General features: G+C 41.0%; 1 protein-coding gene across 1 annotated transcript; it reads right to left on the bottom strand.

The window, feature by feature from the left end:
* Nucleotides 1–1,649: 1,649 nt before the first annotated feature.
* Nucleotides 1,650–15,039, bottom strand: LOC311227870 (caspase-8-like). The gene is made up of 7 exons (XM_084313715.1): nucleotides 15,008–15,039; nucleotides 8,200–8,490; nucleotides 7,647–7,741; nucleotides 7,143–7,254; nucleotides 6,400–6,527; nucleotides 5,690–6,039; nucleotides 1,650–3,112 (listed from the first exon to the last, which is right to left on the bottom strand). Exons 2-7 carry the CDS (start codon nucleotides 8,486–8,488, stop codon nucleotides 2,977–2,979), a joined length of 1,110 nt encoding a protein of 369 aa, XP_084169841.1. The 5' UTR covers nucleotides 8,489–8,490; nucleotides 15,008–15,039; the 3' UTR covers nucleotides 1,650–2,976.
* Nucleotides 15,040–19,621: the final 4,582 nt, after the last annotated feature.

Raw genomic sequence — 19,621 nt, 5'->3', positions numbered from 1 at the left:
CTCACGGCAGTTGCGAGACTTAGGGAAGCGCTTTGAGATTTTTTTTTGCGCCTGACCAACCCCCCCCCCCCCCCCCCCGCTCCCCCAAAGATCCTGATATGGATCGCACACTGCCCTTAACTATGCCATTACGCCCGTCCTTCCCTAGCCCTTCCACCAGCTGCTCCACGCTAACCTCAACCGGTACCCCAGCTATCACCCCCTTACATCCCCCCTCCCCAGTGTTGCAGTGGCAAATTGACAGTAGGTCAAACGCTCCACGCGCGTGCACGTGCGCGCGTGCGCGCGCATGCACAGTTTTTTTTGGCTGCTCTCGTCCTGCAGCTGGATACTATTGCCTCACAGCGCGGCCGTCAGCGCGCGGCCCAGAGAGCGCCGCTGGCTCTGCGGCTCTGCAGCTGCATGCTTCTCCGGGAGTCCGGTTGGATAATGCCATGTAAAAAGCGATTGCGCGTACTTCAGCCTCAGTGAGTGAGGTATAACGCCGTTATACCGAGTTATACCAGCACTGCAACACTGAGCCTCCCACCATCTCCTTCGAAAACCTCATCCTCTATATGAATTGAAAATGGGGGACCCTGATGGAAACAAGACAAACGTCTTTCTCAGGTCTGCATCCCCTGTATGTATTGAGCCGTACTGTATTGTACCCATTCTGCAATCTGTTAAATAAAGTTTTCATTCATTCATTCATTCAGACCGCCCCGTCCTTTCTTCTTGTCCGACGTTAAACCAAGCCGCTCCTTATTATGTTCTGTGTAGCACTAGCAGATGCAGCAGCGGCCAGATGTCAGGCTTGTTGCGAACATTTCCTGGAACTTTGTGCGTGAGTTACAGGGTGGAGCCCGGGGAGCCAACATGGAGACCAGGGTGGAGCCCGGGGAGCCAACATGGAGACCAGTGGATTCTGCCCATGCCTTCCATACAGTGTGTGTGTGTGACTAGTGCGCGAGTCAGTGTGGTAATAACCTCGTTCCCAGCTTTATCTCGAGATGTGGTAATACAGCGAGAGAGGTGTGGCATTCTGGGTTTCCTGTGTTAAATTAAGCACAGCTTGACAAGAAACCAAAGCTGTTTCAACAGCAGGCAGCATGTTGAAAAGTTTCCAATTAATGTAATCTATAATATCAGTACTGTATATTTGCATATCGTATATGTCACAAATGTAACAGTACTATATACCTGTATCACTGTATGTCATGTATGTCCCTATTTATTTATTTTTTATTTGAAATCTTTATTTCGAACATGCAATGAATACAAACAAACAATAACAAAAGCAAAACACAACTCAATCTACATGTTCGAAAAGGAGTAAGAAGAAGTATACACTTTTTTAATCCTACCCCTTTTCCACTACTCAAATGAGTGTACTATGCCATGAATATCATGATGTCATGTATGTTGTGTATGTCATAAATGTCACTATGAATTGAAAATGGGGGACCCTGATGTAAACAAGGCAAACGTCTTTCTCTGGTCTGCATCCCCTTAACAATTGTGTGTATTGAGCCGTACTGTATTGTATACCCATTCTGCAATCTGTTAAATAAAGTTTTAATTCATTCATCAATCAATCAATCAATCAATCAATCAATCCAACACCACCAGTGAATGAACGCAAGATCAAACTCTTTAACACTACACCATCTTTTTTATAGACAATGTGCATTTACATTAATCATTGTTACATGAAAATATGTTTGCACCAGATTTAGCAGAAGCTCATTTCCATCTGTAGTCTATCCAAAACACATGAAATACAAACAGTGCAAGAGTTCAAAATATATATACACCATACACCAATCTCTCCATTACAAAAATATTTGCACTACATCCCTCCCTACCTAACGTTTGCATTTTGTACTTCATTTGTCCTTTAGGTTGTACTTTAGTTTATATATTGTATAGTGTTTGGACTTTATTCTTTTTACTGTATTTTTTGCAAACTTGTTGATACACCTTGTGGCACTTATTAAATATAAGTTCACTTATATAAAAATATAAATGAAAAACTCTTTACACATTTGCTGGAAAATGTGTTTTTTCTTCTTTTCCAAACATCTTGGAAAAATTACTTAGGCAATTATCATATGAGGTATTGAAGATATAATGTTTGTAATGTTTTTTTGCTGGAGCCACTTTATCCAGAACGGCAACTGCGGTCAGAGAGCAGAGCGGACACAGGCCGAGAATAGTCCTTTGTATTTGAATGAGGATCAGAATGATTGAGTGGTTTCCTGCAACCCAATAACAGAACAAGTAATTAGCAGGGGTAAGTATAACATGCTGGTATTCAGAATGCACAAAACTGAAAGGATGCTATTCAGCATTATCACAATGCTAACAATGTGCACTCACTCATTCTCTGCTAGATTCACTCACTCAATCGCTCAAGCCTCTTGAACAACATTAAAATACAAAGGACTGTTCTGTCTCTGTGTCCGCTCTGCTCTCTGACCGGAGTTGCTGTTCTGGATCAAGTGGCTCCAGCACAAACATTACAAACATTATATCTTCACTTCAATATCAATATTATATGTGACAAACAAAACAAAACTTAAACGGCAGATCACATTCAACAAACTTTCTTTGACAACACACCACCAACAATAAACATTCAAACTTAGCATACAGCATGCATATAATAGCACATTATTCTCAAGATCAAATTAGTATTTCGGACTAAGAACCATATAAGGAGGAACAATGTTTTAAAACTTTATTATCAAAGGCAGTAGAAATCGAGTACTTTCTTCTGATGCATCGCATTCACATTTCACACTGCAAGCGATATGGATCAACTTGCTAATACATGGGCTGTCCAAAACATGGCAAGACGGGATTCATATGGTTCTTCAATGCAAGGGTTCAAATGTCCACATACATAATACACATGACTTGAGAAGTCGTTATTATGGGATATCTCAGTCAATTCCCAGATTTGGCACGTTTTCCAACTTGGTCACAGCCTTCTCAGACGAAGGTGAGGATGAGTTTCTTGGTGAGCGTGTATTTTGGCTCTGGCATTTGCTTGTGCCTCTCCTCCTTGTACTCTCCTCTGCTGACCTCCCGGTTCACACGCGTCAGGACTGTGAGAATGTCCTCCTTGCTGCACAGAAGACAGTAGGTAAACATTACAGAAAGGAAAGGTATTGTGTTTCAGCTTAAACAGTTTGCCATCGCTACGTGCTTCGGCCTGTCCTGCATGAGATGTCACGTCCCCCGTACAGCCCCACTGAGAAGGAATTTATATACTATTATATATACTCTTATTAAATATATATTATTTAATAAGAGTACATTTTCCGATTAAGAACTGCTGGCACTGTAATGAAAGACATCAGGATGTGAAAGGTCTTAATTAAATGTTTGAGCTTTCACTTTGTTTTGTATTAGACCGTTTAAGGCCCTGGGAATCATAATTACTTAATTAAATTGGGCAGTATTTGTGAGTGGGTTTTAAGGGTATCTGCAGGTTTCAACAAGTACAATTTAAGACTTTTAAAGACCTTTTTAATAGCAATTTTATACCAATTTCACGACCATACTAGCAAAATATTTTAATAAAAAACACATAGCGACACTGAACTTGTATTTATTGGTTTAAAATACAGAGACAGTGCATATTAAGGAACATTTGACTGTAAATATGCCAGTTTAGCCAGCTTGGCTAATTTTCAACTGTAGTCTCTGGGGCAGGTGACATGAGCACTACAATAATTAAGACATAGTACAATAATTAAAACACAGTAGGAATCAGTATAGGTTACAATACACTAAAATACATACAAATAAATACATTAAAATACATTACAATACATCACAACCCCTCAGTTAAAATGGTCGCACACATGACCATCTCTCAACCATGATTTTAAGTTAGTTTGAAATGAAATGTAACTTTGATACTCCCTGAGCCGTATTGGCAGACTGTTCCCAGGTGTGGGCTGCTCTCATGGAAAAGGCTGCCTGACTAAAAGCAGACCTCCTGTTTGGGACTACACAGTCCCCTCTGACTACAGACCTGGTATATCTGTCAGCAGATGCTTTCTGTTTTATGAAAGTACAGAGGGGGGGAGGAGCCAAGCCATGTAGGATTTTATAGGTAAGGCAGGCATCTTTGAATTTGACGAGATTGTCCCAGCTCAGTAGGTTCTGGTTTGCTATGCTATGACAATGGTGGTGGCTGTTTGTTTTCCTGTCCAGAACTTTCACAGCCTGATGGTAAACTACCTTTTCAGATCGTAGTGTTGTACAGGAGGCTTGTGTCCAGCTAGTCAGACAGTAATAATGGATTGGATTTATATAGCGCTCTTCTCTGACTGACTGTTGCTCTGACTCAGAGCGCTTCACAGAGTCCATTATTCGTTCATACACAGTCATACCGGTGGTGGTAAGCTACAATTGCAGCCAGAGCTGCCCTGAGGCAGACTCACGGAAGCGTGGCGAATAATCAACGCCTACGGCCCCTCCGACCACCACCAACATTCATTCACATGCATACACATTCATACGAGGCAAGTAGGTTAAGTGTCTTGCCCAAGGACACAACGGCAATGGGATGGACATGGGCTTGAGCGGGATTCGAACCACCAACCCTTCGATCATTGGACGCCCCGCTCTACCCCTGAGCCACGCCGCCCCACAGTATGTTAAATGTGACATAATAATGGCATTAAAATACAGTGCTGCTGCTTTTGTTGACCGAGAGTTTCTGATGTGACGGAAGTTTGATAAGTGAAACTTTGCGTTGTTTACTACCGATTTGATTTGTTTTTTTTAAATGTAAGATTGGAGTCCATTTTTATCCATGCAAACTGGCGGCTGCACTTGCGCAAAATTCTTGCGCGTTCCATATAAGCTCTTGCCAGACGCACCAAGCTCCTGGTAGCCCTGCAAGAAACAACGCCTTGAATACAAAAACATTTAATATATTCAATATATATCCCATGCAAATTAAATGTAAGACTTTTTAAAACCTTTTAAGGCCTTAAATAGAGAATTATGAATTTAAGACATTTTAATACCCTGCAGATACCCTGTTTGAGCTTTCACTTTTTTTGTTTTGTTTTGTATTACACCGTTTAAGGCCCTGGGAATCTGTGAATTAAATTGGGCGGTATTCCCCTTTAACCCTCTGTGACGTGTGAGTTTTAAGCCGAGCTGTTCACATCCTAGATATATATAACTAGATGGTGCAAGGCGGAGTCTCCAGCGTAGTTCACCTTGCCACAGGCAGCACGCCCACTCATAACATGAATGTCTATGGTGCATGTACTATTGAAATAACCATAGCGTGCTCAATTTTCAACCGATGTACAAACGGTTTGGTTTATTACAAACATTATTTACGTGGCTATGATTCAGGACGCTTGGACATGTTGAAATTATTTTCATATGAAAGTCCATTATAAGTAATGCAATATGATAACTACATCTCTGGCGTTTATAACAAACCAAACCGTTTTGAAAATCGGTTGAAAGTTGAGCAAGCTATGGTTATTTCAATAGTACAGGCACCATAGACATTCATGTTATGAGTGGGCGTGCTGCCTGTGGCAAGATGGCCGCCATGTGGCAACGTCGGTCTCCATTGGCCAGCAGCGCGGGTGAGTCATCTAGCCTTTATATACGTCTATGGTTCACATCACGTGCGTTGGTCTCTGGAGCCCCTCCCCCCTCTCACCTGGCCGCAGCCATCTCCAGCTGCCGACACAGCTCCTGGATGTAGATGGAACCCGTGCTAGTGTTGCGGAACGACTTGCACTCCTCCACCGTCGCCATGCCCACCAGGACGTCAGCGGCCCACGGGACCGACTCGCCCGGGGCCGAGCTGGCGTCCTCCTGCCAGCTGGGCAACGCGCCCCGCTGGTAAGCCCTGCCCTGGCACGCCTGGATGAAGAAGAGCTTGGGTTTCCCCGCCAGGGTGGGGGCGCGCCCGTCCGTGAAGGGCTGGGTTAATTCGCGGAGATACACCTTCTGCCCGTCGGTCCCGAACACGCACCCCATATCTCCGTGGGACAGCACGCACACCACCTGAGGTCAGATTAGATTCGATTATATGCCTTTATTGTCATTATATTGGCATACAACGAGATTTGGGACTCAAAACTTAAGGTGCAGTAGTGGAAGCAAATATAAAATCACACAAGTAATAAAAGTGAAACATAAAATACTATACAATAAAACAATGTTACAATACTGTACAATATACAAAATAACAACAATATACAAAATAACAATATACAAAATAACAATCACAGTGTCAGACGGTAGTGGGTGGGTATTAAGAGGTCGAATGGGTCATGACTTCAGTCGAGCCGTCTGAAAGAACGGGGATTGCATATCGCTAGAGATTATGTACATTTGGATAAACTGTAATGTCATGTCACTCACCAAGGCGTCTGCCTTCATGAAATCCTCTTTTCCCAGAGACTCCAGGACTTTCCGTGTTTCGTTCGCGGTCATATCTTTATGCACTTTCACCGCGAAGCCGAGCTTGGAGAAGACGCTACGCAGAGCCTCTGTGAGAGATGGACGGAGAGAACTTTGAATAGCATATCAAAGATGATTAATGCCAACTCTGAACAGAGAGAACTACATCGACTCTAGCTGTAGATAGGGCTGTTTCCCCGAAGCCCGTTTTTGGGCTGCGAACTTCGTCAGGGTTTTTCGAACGGACGTTCGAACCTTCGTTTTTAATAATAAAAAAATATATATATAAATATCCTCAAACTAAATCCTCAATTTGAATAAAGTGATTAATCTGATTAAATTAGTATATATATTTTTTTTATTAAATCAACTTTCTTTAATGAATATAACTCATCAGTTTTAATACTATAATATTAGTGTAGCCTAATCTTTATCTGCAACTGTGAAGAAAAACCCCATTGGTTTAAACAGAATGAATAGACACATGAAAAAAATTATTAAAAGATAAAATAATAATAATATTTCTTAATAAAAAATTTGAATGTTGATTTAGAATTCGAATGACAACGTAACGAACGAAGGTCCGAATGTTCGGGCTCAGCCCTAGCTGTAGAGAGAGAGAGAGAGAGAGAGAGAGAGAGAGACACACACACCGGATCAGAGTGGCATCTGGCCCTGAGCTAATCAAATACAGTGGTACTTACTCTCGTCCTCCCGAGTTCCTGGTCGATTCTTCAGCTCATTCCCCGCAAAATGCTCGTTGTTGATGATTAAACATAACCCACGAGGATTATGGGTCAGTGTGTAGCACTCCGTCTGCAGGAAAGTGTACACGTATACAAAAAAAAGAAAACACAATTTGCTCCAATGACAACTTTGTAATTGATTTCAAATCAATCGATTTGTTAATGAATTCACGAATTTCTATTGCAGTTTTGCACAATAAATGTTCTTAAATACCGCTGTACTATGTGAAATATGTCCTATAGTAATACAAGAGTACAGTAATAGCTGCCAGTGTTTTACCCCTTCAGAAGCATTTATATAGACATTTTAAGATAAATGAATATACCGTGATATATACCGTTACCGTCTATGCTTCAAATTATACAGTGATATACATTTAAGACCATACCGTCCAACCCTAACCTGGAGTATCTCTATTTAGCAACAGATATACTTTGTTACAAAGGAAAAGCTTTGCGTACCCTTTCTGCAATGGCATTACTTCCATTACTTGGAGCTGGAGCTGTGACGGCAGCTTGGGGTGGAGCTGTGAAGGCAGCTTGGGGTGGAGCTGGAGCTGTGAAGGAAAAATATTTAAAAAAAATCAAAAGAGCAACAGGTCTTCTATTTTTCCATGAATATGTATCATGCATCGCTGCTGTACCTATTATGATACCTGCTTTCTCCTAATTTAAGGCCAGTTTGATTAGGCTCATCTCCCTCAGATTTCTACAGGTGATAATGATGGCTGGCATCATCTGCATGGGTCGCCACTATCATGTCCACAACATGTAGCTTTGAGGAACCACATGGCAGATCACCAGGTGGTATGTCTGAAAGGCCATCTGTGCCCTCTTTAGTCAGGTACCATATAAATTCGATCAGGCTTCAGTTGACCCAGAAATCTCTACTCCAGATTAAACGTCTAAATTCATACATCTCTACTCCACATTAAACCTCTAAATTCATACATTTCTACTCCAGATTAATTATTGTAGGCTAAGAATGAATATGTATCATGCATCACTGCTGTACCTATTTTGAGACCAAGACGAGTCGCTGCTTTCTCCAAATTTGTGGCCAGGTTGTTTTGTTGCATGATCTTCAGAATTCTACAGACAATAATAATGGCATCATCTTCATGGGTCTCCACTATCTTGTTCACAACATCTTGCGTTGGGGAGTTCCGTGGCAGATCACCAGGTGGTATGTCTGAAAGGCCATCTGGGCCCTCTTTAGTCAGGTGCCATATAAACACATTTAGTTGATCAGCCTTCAGTTGATCCAGAAATCTCTTCAACTGGGTTGTCACGTTACTTTCCATCACTGCAAACAGAAAGACATGAGAAGAAGTTGTAATAGTATAGTAATAGTATTAGTAGTAGTAATAATAATAATAATAGTAGTAGTAATAGTAGTAGCAGTAATAGTAGTAGTAGTAGTAGTAGTAGTAGTAGTAGTAGTAGTAGTAGTAGTAGTAGTAGTAGTAGTAGTATTAGTAGTAGCAATAGTAATAGAAGTAGTAGTAGTAATAGTAGTAATAGTAGTAGTAGTAGTAGTAGTAGTAGTAGTAGTAGTAGTAGTAGTAGTAGTAGTAGTAGCAGCAGTAGTAGTAGTAGTAGTAGTAGTAGTAGTAGTAGTAGTAGTAGTAGCAGCAGTAGTAGTAGTAGTAGTAGTAGTAGTAGTAGTAGTAGTAGTAGTAGTAGTAGTAGCAGCAGTAGTAGTAGTAGTAGTAGTAGTAGTAGTAGTAGTAGTAGTAGTAGTAGTAGTAGTAGTAGTAGCAGCAGTAGTATAGTAGTAGTACTAATAGTAGTAGTATAGTAGGGCTGGGCGATTCAAATGAATGATTTAGGACGATTTTCCAAAAGAAAACGATTTTCAAAACGATTTTTTTTGTCACCTTTTATTTTACAAAAAGTGATGTTTGGTGAAAGTTAGATTTGCACTTTATTAATCGCAATAGGGAAATTCATTCCTGTTTGATGATCAAGAGGCACCTTTTATTTGTTTTAAGTGAAATTTGGTGAAAAAGCAAGTTATTGCACTATTAATCCCAATAGGGACATTCATCTTTGTTTGATTAAGTAACCTTTTATATATATATATATATATTTTTTTTTATTATTATTATTTTTAAGTGAAGATTGGTGAAAGTTAGGTTTACACTTCAATCCCAATATAGGGAAATTCATCTTGGTTTGATAATTTTTGTGTCAAATAAGAACAAAGCTTATTTGAATGATAATAATTAACAAGTAATATGGTAATAATACGTAGGTTATTGATCAATGAATGTATTGATACATTTATTTATTTTACAAATGATACACCAGTAGAAGTCGTGTCTGCCTAAAAAAATTGGATTGAGGCGATATTTAGCCAGGTGACAGAAGTTGCTGCGCGATCGTCGCTCGAAAATCTGCTGCTGTGTGGGTTCTCTCATTCATAACAATGGAAGCGATACAATTCTGTCAGTCGCCTGTCTTAAAAAATCGGTCGCCTGGCAAAAATCGCCTGGCGTATGCATTGGACTTTACAGTCAATCTCTTGCCCACTTACAAAACAGCGCTGAAATACAGTAAGCCCCAGGAAAAGACTGTGTTGCAGTGGACTAAGGACAGTATAGAGACTTTGAGAGGCTGTTTTGCTTCCATGGATTAGAGCATTTTCCACAATCAGGAGCTAGATGTGGCGAAGGAATCTACAACTGACTACATCAGATTCTGCATTGACAATGTGGTCCCACAAAAGGTGATTGTTCACTTTCCCATGCAACAATAAGCCGCACATCACCAAAGAGGTTGAGGCCTGTATAAACAATAAGAAGTGGGCCCACATCACCAAAGAGGTTGAGGCCTGTATAAACAATAAGAAGTGGGCCCACATCACCAAAGAGGTTGAGGCCTGTATAAACAATAAGAAGTGGGCCCACATCACCAAAGAGGTTGAGGCCTGTATAAACAATAAAAAGTGGGCCCACATCACCAAAGAGGTTGAGGCCTGTATAAACAATAAGAAGTGGGCCCACATCACCAAAGAGGTTGAGGCCTGTATAAACAATAAGAAGTGGGCCCACATCACCAAAGAGGTTGAGGCCTGTATAAACAATAAGAAGTGGGCCCACATCACCAAAGAGGTTGAGGCCTGTATAAACAATAAGAAGTGGGCCCACATCACCAAAGAGGTTGAGGCCTGTATAAACAATAAGAAGTGGGCCCACATCACCAAAGAGGTTGAGGCCTGTATAAACAATAAGAAGTGGGCCCACATCACCAAAGAGGTCAAGGCCTGTATAAACAATAAGAAGTGGGCCCACATCACCAAAGAGGTTGAGGCCTGTATAAACAATAAGAAGTGGGCCCACATCACCAAAGAGGTTGAGGCCTGTATAAACAATAAGAAGTGGGCCCACATCACCAAAGAGGTTGAGGCCTGTATAAACAATAAGAAGTGGGCCCACATCACCAAAGAGGTTGAGGCCTGTATAAACAATAAGAAGTGGGCCCACATCACCAAAGAGGTTGAGGCCTGTATAAACAATAAGAAGTGGGCCCACATCACCAAAGAGGTTGAGGCCTGTATAAACAATAAGAAGTGGGCCCACATCACCAAAGAGGTTGAGGCCTGTATAAACAATAAGAAGTGGGCCCACATCACCAAAGAGGTTGAGGCCTGTATAAACAATAAGAAGTGGGCCCACATCACCAAAGAGGTTGAGGCCTGTATAAACAATAAGAAGTGGGCCCACATCACCAAAGAGGTTGAGGCCTGTATAAACAATAAGAAGTGGGCCCACATCACCAAAGAGGTTGAGGCCTGTATAAACAATAAGAAGTGGGCCCACATCACCAAAGAGGTTGAGGCCTGTATAAACAATAAGAAGTGGGCCCACATCACCAAAGAGGTTGAGGCCTGTATAAACAATAAGAAGTGGGCCCACATCACCAAAGAGGTTGAGGCCTGTATAAACAATAAGAAGTGGGCCCACATCACCAAAGAGGTTGAGGCCTGTATAAACAATAAGAAGTGGGCCCACATCACCAAAGAGGTTGAGGCCTGTATAAACAATAAGAAGTGGGCCCACATCACCAAAGAGGTTGAGGCCTGTATAAACAATAAGAAGTGGGCCCACATCACCAAGGACAGGGCAGATGCAGCTGCAGCACAGAAAGAGATCAACCTGCAGCTAAGAAATGCCAGGGAAAAACAGAGCTAAAGCTGAACAGAGCTTCAGATCTATGGACAACAAAACTCTGTGGGACTCTATGAAGAAAATAACGAACATGAACTCTAACAAAAAGCAGCTAATTACCTTAAATGACGAGAACAGAGCTAATAAACGTAATGACTTATTTTTAAGATTTGATGCACAGAACACTTCTCCTTTGATGGCGCTTGACCCTCCTCAATTTGTCTCTGTTGATTGTGTGAAAATTTACCCAAAACAGGTACAGTCAGTTTTCACAAAGGCAGGGAGCAAGAGATCTGTGGGCCCAGACGGCTTGCCCTCCTTCCTGCTTAAGCAGTGTGCAGCCGAGCTAACGGAGGCTTGGTGCCCCATCTTCCAAAGTTCTATTGAGAGTTACACAGACCCTGAGCTGTGGAAAAAGTCTATCATTCCTATTCCAGTTGACAACAAGGACTTTAGGCCCATTACATTAACAAGTGTGGTCATGAAGTGTTTCAAAAGGGTTATTGTAAATATGATCAAACCTGTAATCTCCCCTCATCTCGACCCAAACCTGACAAAGCTGACTGTCAACATACCAGCTGAGATCTCTGCGAGGCCAAGGCCAGAAGAATTTGTTGATACCATGCAGTTCACCTGGATGTTGTTTTCCTCTAGTCTACGGCATTGAAATGGTGTCAACAAATCCTTCTGGCCTCGCAGAGATCTCAGCTGGTATGTTGACAGTCAGGTTGCGCCTGATTGAAGAGCCTCAAGCACTAAACAAAAGGTCAAATCCAGCACCTGGTACAGGTGGGCCCAGATGGCCGATGGGTCGTGCCTCAGAGAAGGGGAGATGGAACAAATGCTCAGAGGGGACTGGGAGGATGTGTACAGAGCACCAGTGTGGAGGGTGGCTTGGTGATGGGATCCCCCAAAGTGGACAGACTGAACCTCATTAGTGTACTTGCAGCCATAATTCTTACTGAAGTCAACATGAATAAGGCATTCATTGTCCGCAGGTTTCTCCCTCAGCTCCCTGTTCGCCCAGTATAGATAGATATGATCTATCTATCTATCTATCTATCTATCTATCTATCTATCTATCTATCTATCTATCTATCTATCTATCTATCTATCTATCTATCTATCTATCTATCTATCTATCTATCTATCTATCTATCCATCCATCCATCCATCCATCCATCCATCTATCTATCTATCCATCCATCCATCCATCCATCCATCCATCCATCCATCCATCCATCCATCCATCCATCCATCCATCCATCCATCCATCCATCCATCCATCCATCCATCCATCCATCCATCCATCCATCCATCCATCCATCCATCCATCCATCCATCCATCCATCCATCCATCCATCCATCCATCCATCCATCCATCCATCCATCTATCTATCTATCTATCTATCTATCTATCTATCTATCTATCTATCTATCTATCTATCTATCTATCTATCTATCTATCTATCTATCTATCTATCTATCTATCTATCTATCTATCTATCTAACTGTGCATCTTGGGAAGAAGGAAGAAAAAACGGGGCTTATTATATTATTACCGAGGCGAACGGCATTCACTGCAAAACAAGCACACTGTACACATATGGGCAGAAGACCAAATAAAACAGCTACTTGTGGGCACTCATAAAAACAACGTGGTGTACAAGTTGTTTAGCGAGAGGATGGTGGTAATGGGCTTCAATAGAACAATGGATCAATGCCACGTCAAAACTCGCCTCCGCTGATCTGGAGGGCTCGCAGTCCACACACAGACACACACGTGCGCGCGCGCACACACAGGCTCGCAGCCACACACACACATTTCCACTGTCCAATAGACGCGCCCTTTTCGACCGCGTGACATTGTTCAGAAAGTTCAGTGCGCCTCACAAATTGCTATGTGAACGCAGACGAACCAAATGAAGAATGCAACAATGTTGCAACTTCACCACCAGAACCGCACCGAGTCCACCAAAACTATATGTGAAAGCGACCTAAGGCTCCGAGACCATCAACCTCTTCAAAACCCACCTAAAAACACACCTGTTCAAACTTTCCTTCGTGCAACATGGCGCTGCTCCAAAGTAGCCCACCCCCTCCCCCCCCCTGACTCTTTTCTTTTAAACTACTGATCCTGTTGTTTTTGTTTTTTTGATTATTTTTTGTTACTGTTTTGTCCAAATGGACTGCACCTTGCTTCCTTTTTAATTTAAATTGGTATATTTTCCTGTTGTTACTATATATGGAGTGTATAATATATCATTGTTGGTGATTCCACCCTAGGGTCCTTTCCACCCTGTTGAATTCCTGTCCACCTGTTTTCTTTTTAAATAACTTAACAACTATGTTAAATGTTTTACTCATGGTACCAAAGCACCTCAAATGCACTAAAAACAAGATTACAAACATCACAAAACAAACTGGTCAGACTACTTGACCTTACTCCTAAAACCCACCTCACCCCTGCCCATTTTGACAACCTAGGATGGCTTAGAGTAGACGACAGAGTACAGCAACTTGCAATGGGCCTGGTCTACAAGATACACTACACGACTAAGGTACCCATGTACATGTCAAAATACTTCCCAAAGGTCAGTGAATACGACCACAACACCAGAGGGAGCACCACAAATCATGTTAATTAAACCCAGATTCGGCTCAAACAAGGGACTAAACACCTTTCGCAATTATGCCACATCAATGTGGAACGCCCTACCCACAGCTGTAAAGGAATGTGAATCACTACCCACTTTCAAAACCACTCTCAAAGAGCACCTACGGGAGACTGCAATTCGAAACTGGCCCCTGTAAATGTCCTAACCCAACCCCCTCCAATATACAGTAAATGTCCTAACCCAATAATACACGAGACCCTCTTCTTGGGACCAAGTAAGGGATCGTCGATTATCCAATGTACAGTTACCCCCCCCCCCCCACCCAACCACCTCCAATGTACAGTTTCCCCACCCCCCCTCCACCCCACCTACCCAACCTCCTCCAATGTACAGTTTCTTCATCAAATATACTCTCTTTTTTAGACTCTTTTTGTATCACAAACAGTACTGTATTTGTAAATCTGGTATGTCATAAATGTAGAGATGTAGCAGTACTGTCTATCTGTATGTCATGTATGTCATAATATGTTATGATGAATTGAAAATGGGGGACCCTGATGTAAACAAGACGAAAGTCTTTCTTTAGGGGCCAACTCAGGAAATGGCTGTTAGACAGCCAAATATGCACTCATTAGGGATGTTAGTGATGTTGTACTGACTGAATGTCATGCGAGTGTGCGTGGTCATGTCAGTGATGTCAGTTTTTATGAATGAACGTTGTAAGGTCCGTTTTGTGTTTGTTTTATGTTAGGACTACGGGTGGAAATGAGCCCTGTGCTATTCCCGGCATATTTACGTCCTTGTCATGCTGTGATGTTATGCATACACTCATGTAAATGATGTTCATTAATTTGCATTGTCCTTAATAAACAAATCTTAATCTTAATCTTTCTCTGGTCTGCATCCCCTTAACAATTGTGTGTATTGAGCTGTACTGTATTGTACCCATTCTGCAATATGTTAATAAACATTTCAATCAATCAATCAATCAATCCCCCCCCCCACCTAATTATATTATTATTCCTGACGTTACCTGTGACTGTGGCGACAGCCGAGCGATCCTTCTCCAAGTTAAAACGTATTAAGACCTACCTGCGGAGCGCCATGGGTCAGGAGAGACTGAGTGGGCTTGCAATCCTGTCCATTGAAAACACCAGAGCCCGGGAGTTGGACATTAAAGACATTGTCGAGGATTTTGCACAACGCAAGGCTCGTCGTATGCCATTGAAATAGGTGAGTAAACTGCCCTTTTCTTACTCTAGTGGGGTTCCCAAACTTTTCAGGCTGGGACCCAGAAAATAAGGCGTCAGAGAGCCGCGGCCCAATGCACATCGTCAGGTTTTTTTTTTTTTTTTTTTTTTGCCAGGTGACCGATTTGCCAAATATCACTTCAATCCTATTAAGTTAGTTCAAGTTAGTTATTCGTTTATATGTGCTATTTATGAGAGGGCTAACTTGTTGCAAAATAATAATGATAATAATAATAGCCGCATTAAAATACTATTGTTGCTTCGGTTGTTTTCAGCGTTTTATGTACATAATCTGTTATTTAGTTTGAAATGTTCGTTGAAGTAAGTATATTTTTCGTTTTTGTTTATTTATTAAGTTAATATAAAACCATATAGTCACATTTTAGAATACAATAGAATAGAATTTTAGAATACAACTAGAAACACTGTCCTGGCCTGAAGTTCAGTGGCATAAAAAGAAAAAAGAAAAAAAAAAGTATTTCTTTTTCTTTTTTTAATCATCTCGCGGCCCTCCCGTGGCTGCTCGCGGCCCACCTTTGGGTCGCGACCCCGACTTTGGGAACCATAGTATTTATTATCTCTGTCTGCTTTATATACCGCCAGCGTGGGGACAGAGAAAGCTGGGGTTCTGCAGATGAGCTTCTCAGTTCTCACACAGACCATAAACAAACGCTTATAAAATGATTTAATAGGCTAAACTTCGTTTAAAATTCTTTGTTTTAGACTTGTTTATTCTATTCTATTTTGTCGACATAATGCTACGTGGCCCGACTAGATCCGTATTGTACCCATTCTGCAATCTGTTAAATAAAGTGTTCATTCATTCATTCATTCAGATCCAAATTACGAAAAACGTTTCCTTCATTGCGCAACTTGTGAACGCAAAAAAGGAAACGAAATTGCCGCTCCGCGCGATTCACAACTCTAGCCTCTATGGTAGTAGTAGCGTGTTGAAACGTATACATGGCTATACCCACCCCCTTCATGCAACAGATACTATGACATGCCATGGAAATGGAATGGATAAAAGCGTCATCACGTACAGTACAGTACCATAATACATATAATATGTAAAATATGTCCAGGCAGGGAGGGAACATTTCCATAAACGCAGCTTTTGCATCACATCACGTTGAGCGTTGTATCTCTGAGGCGCAATAAAGATTTATTGACCATAATTCACAAATCATCTCTGACGCAACTAAGGCTGCAATTCCCTGTTGCCAGAACATTGGTTTTCTTCTAAGAAGCTCGTTCTACAGATTAAAAGTCGTAATGTGCGGATACGGTTATTATAAAATCGACACACATTATGACATAATAGGAAGGAAGTATTCTAGGACAGCCGACAATGTCTTGCAACAAAATAACATACTTCAGTTTTTAGCTCATATGATCAGACTCTTTCCAACATGAACTCTGTTGCAAGAACATTGTTTTTCTTCCAAGAAGTTCGTTCTACATTAAAACGTTATGTTCGATTTACAAACAGTATTTTCTCATAAGACACGTCGTCGCCTCGGATTACAGTAGGCTATCATTTTGGATTTAGGGCTATTTAAAATACATTTTAAATAAAGCCATTTAAAGGTTACTGTAAAAGCTTTAACCTACTACATGAACGACACAATAATGGAACTTACCTCATGTGTTCTATGTCCTTGTCCTTGTTTCAAGTCAGAGTATTCAGCATCTTTATACTTTCGGTTGCGTGCAGATTTCAATCACCGCCCCTCCTACACAGGATAACCCCCCCCCCCCCCCCCCAACCCCCCCCCTTATTCCCCACCTACCCAACCTCCTCCAATGTGCAGTTTTTACGTCAAATGTATATACTCTCTTTTCTGGACTATTTTTGTATCACAAACAGTACTATATTTGCAAATCTGGTATGTCATAAATGTATAGATGTAGCAGTACTGTCTATCTGTATGTCATGTATGTCATATGTCCTGATGAATTGAAAATGGGGGACCCTGATGTAAACAAGACGAACGTCTTTCTCAGGTCTGCATCTCCTTAACAATTGTGTGTATTGAGCTGTACTGTATTGTACCCATTCTGCAATCTGTTAATAAAGTTTTCAATCAATCAATCAATCCCTCCCAGTGCTGGGTGAGACTTTACACATTGAAGTTGGATACAAGTTAAACTACAAGATACACAATCTTTTGTATTATGACTTTTATATATTTTGTTACTAATTAGTAATTAGTTAGTCAAATCCATTGTAAATCCAAAAAAGTACCAATTCAAGTGTTACTTGTTATAAAAAGGTACTGTCGTAAATTAATTGAATCAAAAATGTACGGTACAGTAAGGTTAGGGTTTTAAGGAAATATATGTTCACAGCTTTAAGGAGGAATGACGCTCTGAAGTCAGAAAATAGTCAACTAGAACAAGTCAAAGCGAGCAGTAAGAAATGCATCTTGTGTAGGGTTAAATTACCGTTTCCCCACACCCCACACAGCGAGGTCAGTAATGTCATAAAAGCCTACCCCTCCGGACATTAGGAAGGAGGGGTTGGTGTATTTTTAGGGTCAAAGCAGACCGTGACCATTGTGCAACCCCCCTGTTTCAGTTTGAACCTTCTGCCAGGAAGAAAGAGAGTCCAAGATGTGATACTGAGCAACTTTTTTGGCATATACATACAATCTAGCCAACGCTATCCACAAACACACGTAAAAAAATTGGCTTTTTGACCAGAACTGTGACAAGGGTGACTCTAGGGTTAAGTACTAAAAAGTAAAACTAAAAACTTTTTTTCTGACTGTCTATTCTTCTGATATCAGGTGTTTAAGCGAGGCGACAGACAGAATTGTATCGCTTCCATTGTTATGAATGAGACAGCCCACACGGCAGGAGATTTTCGAGCGACGATCGCACAGCAACTTCTGTCGCCTGGCTAAATATTGCCTCAATCCTATTTTTTAGGCGACGGCAGGCGACACAGCAAGGACAATGAGGAAATAACATGACATCTACTGGTGTATCATTTGTAATATAAATTAATTTATCAATACATTTATTGATCAATAACCTACGTATTATTACTATGCTACTTATGTTAATTATTAATTAACAGGAACAATTTAAATAAATAACATTAGTTGGAGAGATGGGATGTGTGTGCTAATTTAAGGCAGTCAATGAGTTGTTCTCTCTCTCTCTCTCTCTCTCTCTCTCTCTCTCTCTCTCTCTCTCTCTCTCTCTCTCTCTCTCTCTCTCTCTCTCTCTCTCTCTCTCTCTCTCTCTCTCTCTCTCTAATACAGTATATATATAATATAGCTTTAGGCCTGCAAACACAGCCACGTATCCCCATGTTAAAAGGCGCTGGCCTTTCAACAGTAACAGTAAACAGCGCCATCTGGCGCTGAAAGTGTTAATATGCGTCTTTGTTTACGGTTTGATTATCACTGATACAAAGTAAAATAGTGCAGTGCAATAAAATAGTTAGTAAAATAGAATAAAATAATGCAATAGTGCATTGCAATAAAATAGTTATCATCGTATTTTTTCGGGAGGCCGGTAAGGAGTGCATTACAGTAGTCGAGTCGGCTTGAGATAAAGGCATGGATCTGGTTTTCAGCGTCCTTTTGATTTATAAATGGCCGTACTTTAGCTATGTTTCTAAGGTGGAAGAATTATGTTTTTGTCAACTTGTTGATTGTGATTTAAAGCTTAGGTCTGAGTCTACCATAACACCAAGACTTAACTCACTCAAATACAGTTAGCAGCTGGATAGACTACAGATGGAAATTAGCTTCTGCTAAATCTGGTGCAAACATATTTTCATGTAACAATGATTAATTGTCCAAAAAAATAAATAAAAAAATAAAAATTAATTATATATATATATTTCTTTTTAAATAGATTCTGGGCTTTTCAGAAAACATTCAGGGCTTGAGCCCAAGTAGCCACCGCCTAGCCCCGCCCCTGATGCAGACCAGAGAAATCTCGTCTTGTTTACATCAGGGTCCCCCATTTTCAATTCACCATGACACTTATGACATACATGATATACAGCTATACAGTACTGTTTTATCAAGACATTTATGACATACAACAAGTATACAGTACTATATAAGAGACATAGATCATAAGAAACAGAAATATATACTACATTCGAAGGGGAAGAAACTGTACATTGGAGGGGGTTGGGGGGGGGATTGGATATTTACAGGGGCCAGTTTTTAATTGCAGCCACCCCTAGGTGCTATATGAGAGCGGTTTTGAAGGAGGGTAGGGATTTACATTATTTTACGGCTGTGGGTAGGGCGTTCCACATTGTTTTAGCATAATTGTGAAACATGTTTAGTCCCTTGTTTGAGCTGAATCTGGGTTGAACATGATTTGTGGAACTCCCTCTGGTGTTGTGGTCCTGGAATTCACTGACC

The sequence above is a fragment of the Notolepis coatsorum genome (genome assembly GCF_963971535.1).
Source record: "Notolepis coatsorum genome assembly, chromosome: 4".
Lineage (NCBI taxonomy): Eukaryota > Metazoa > Chordata > Actinopteri > Aulopiformes > Paralepididae > Notolepis > Notolepis coatsorum.
Note: the sequence above shows the minus strand (reverse complement) of the source record. Positions and strands in the feature narration are given on the sequence as shown.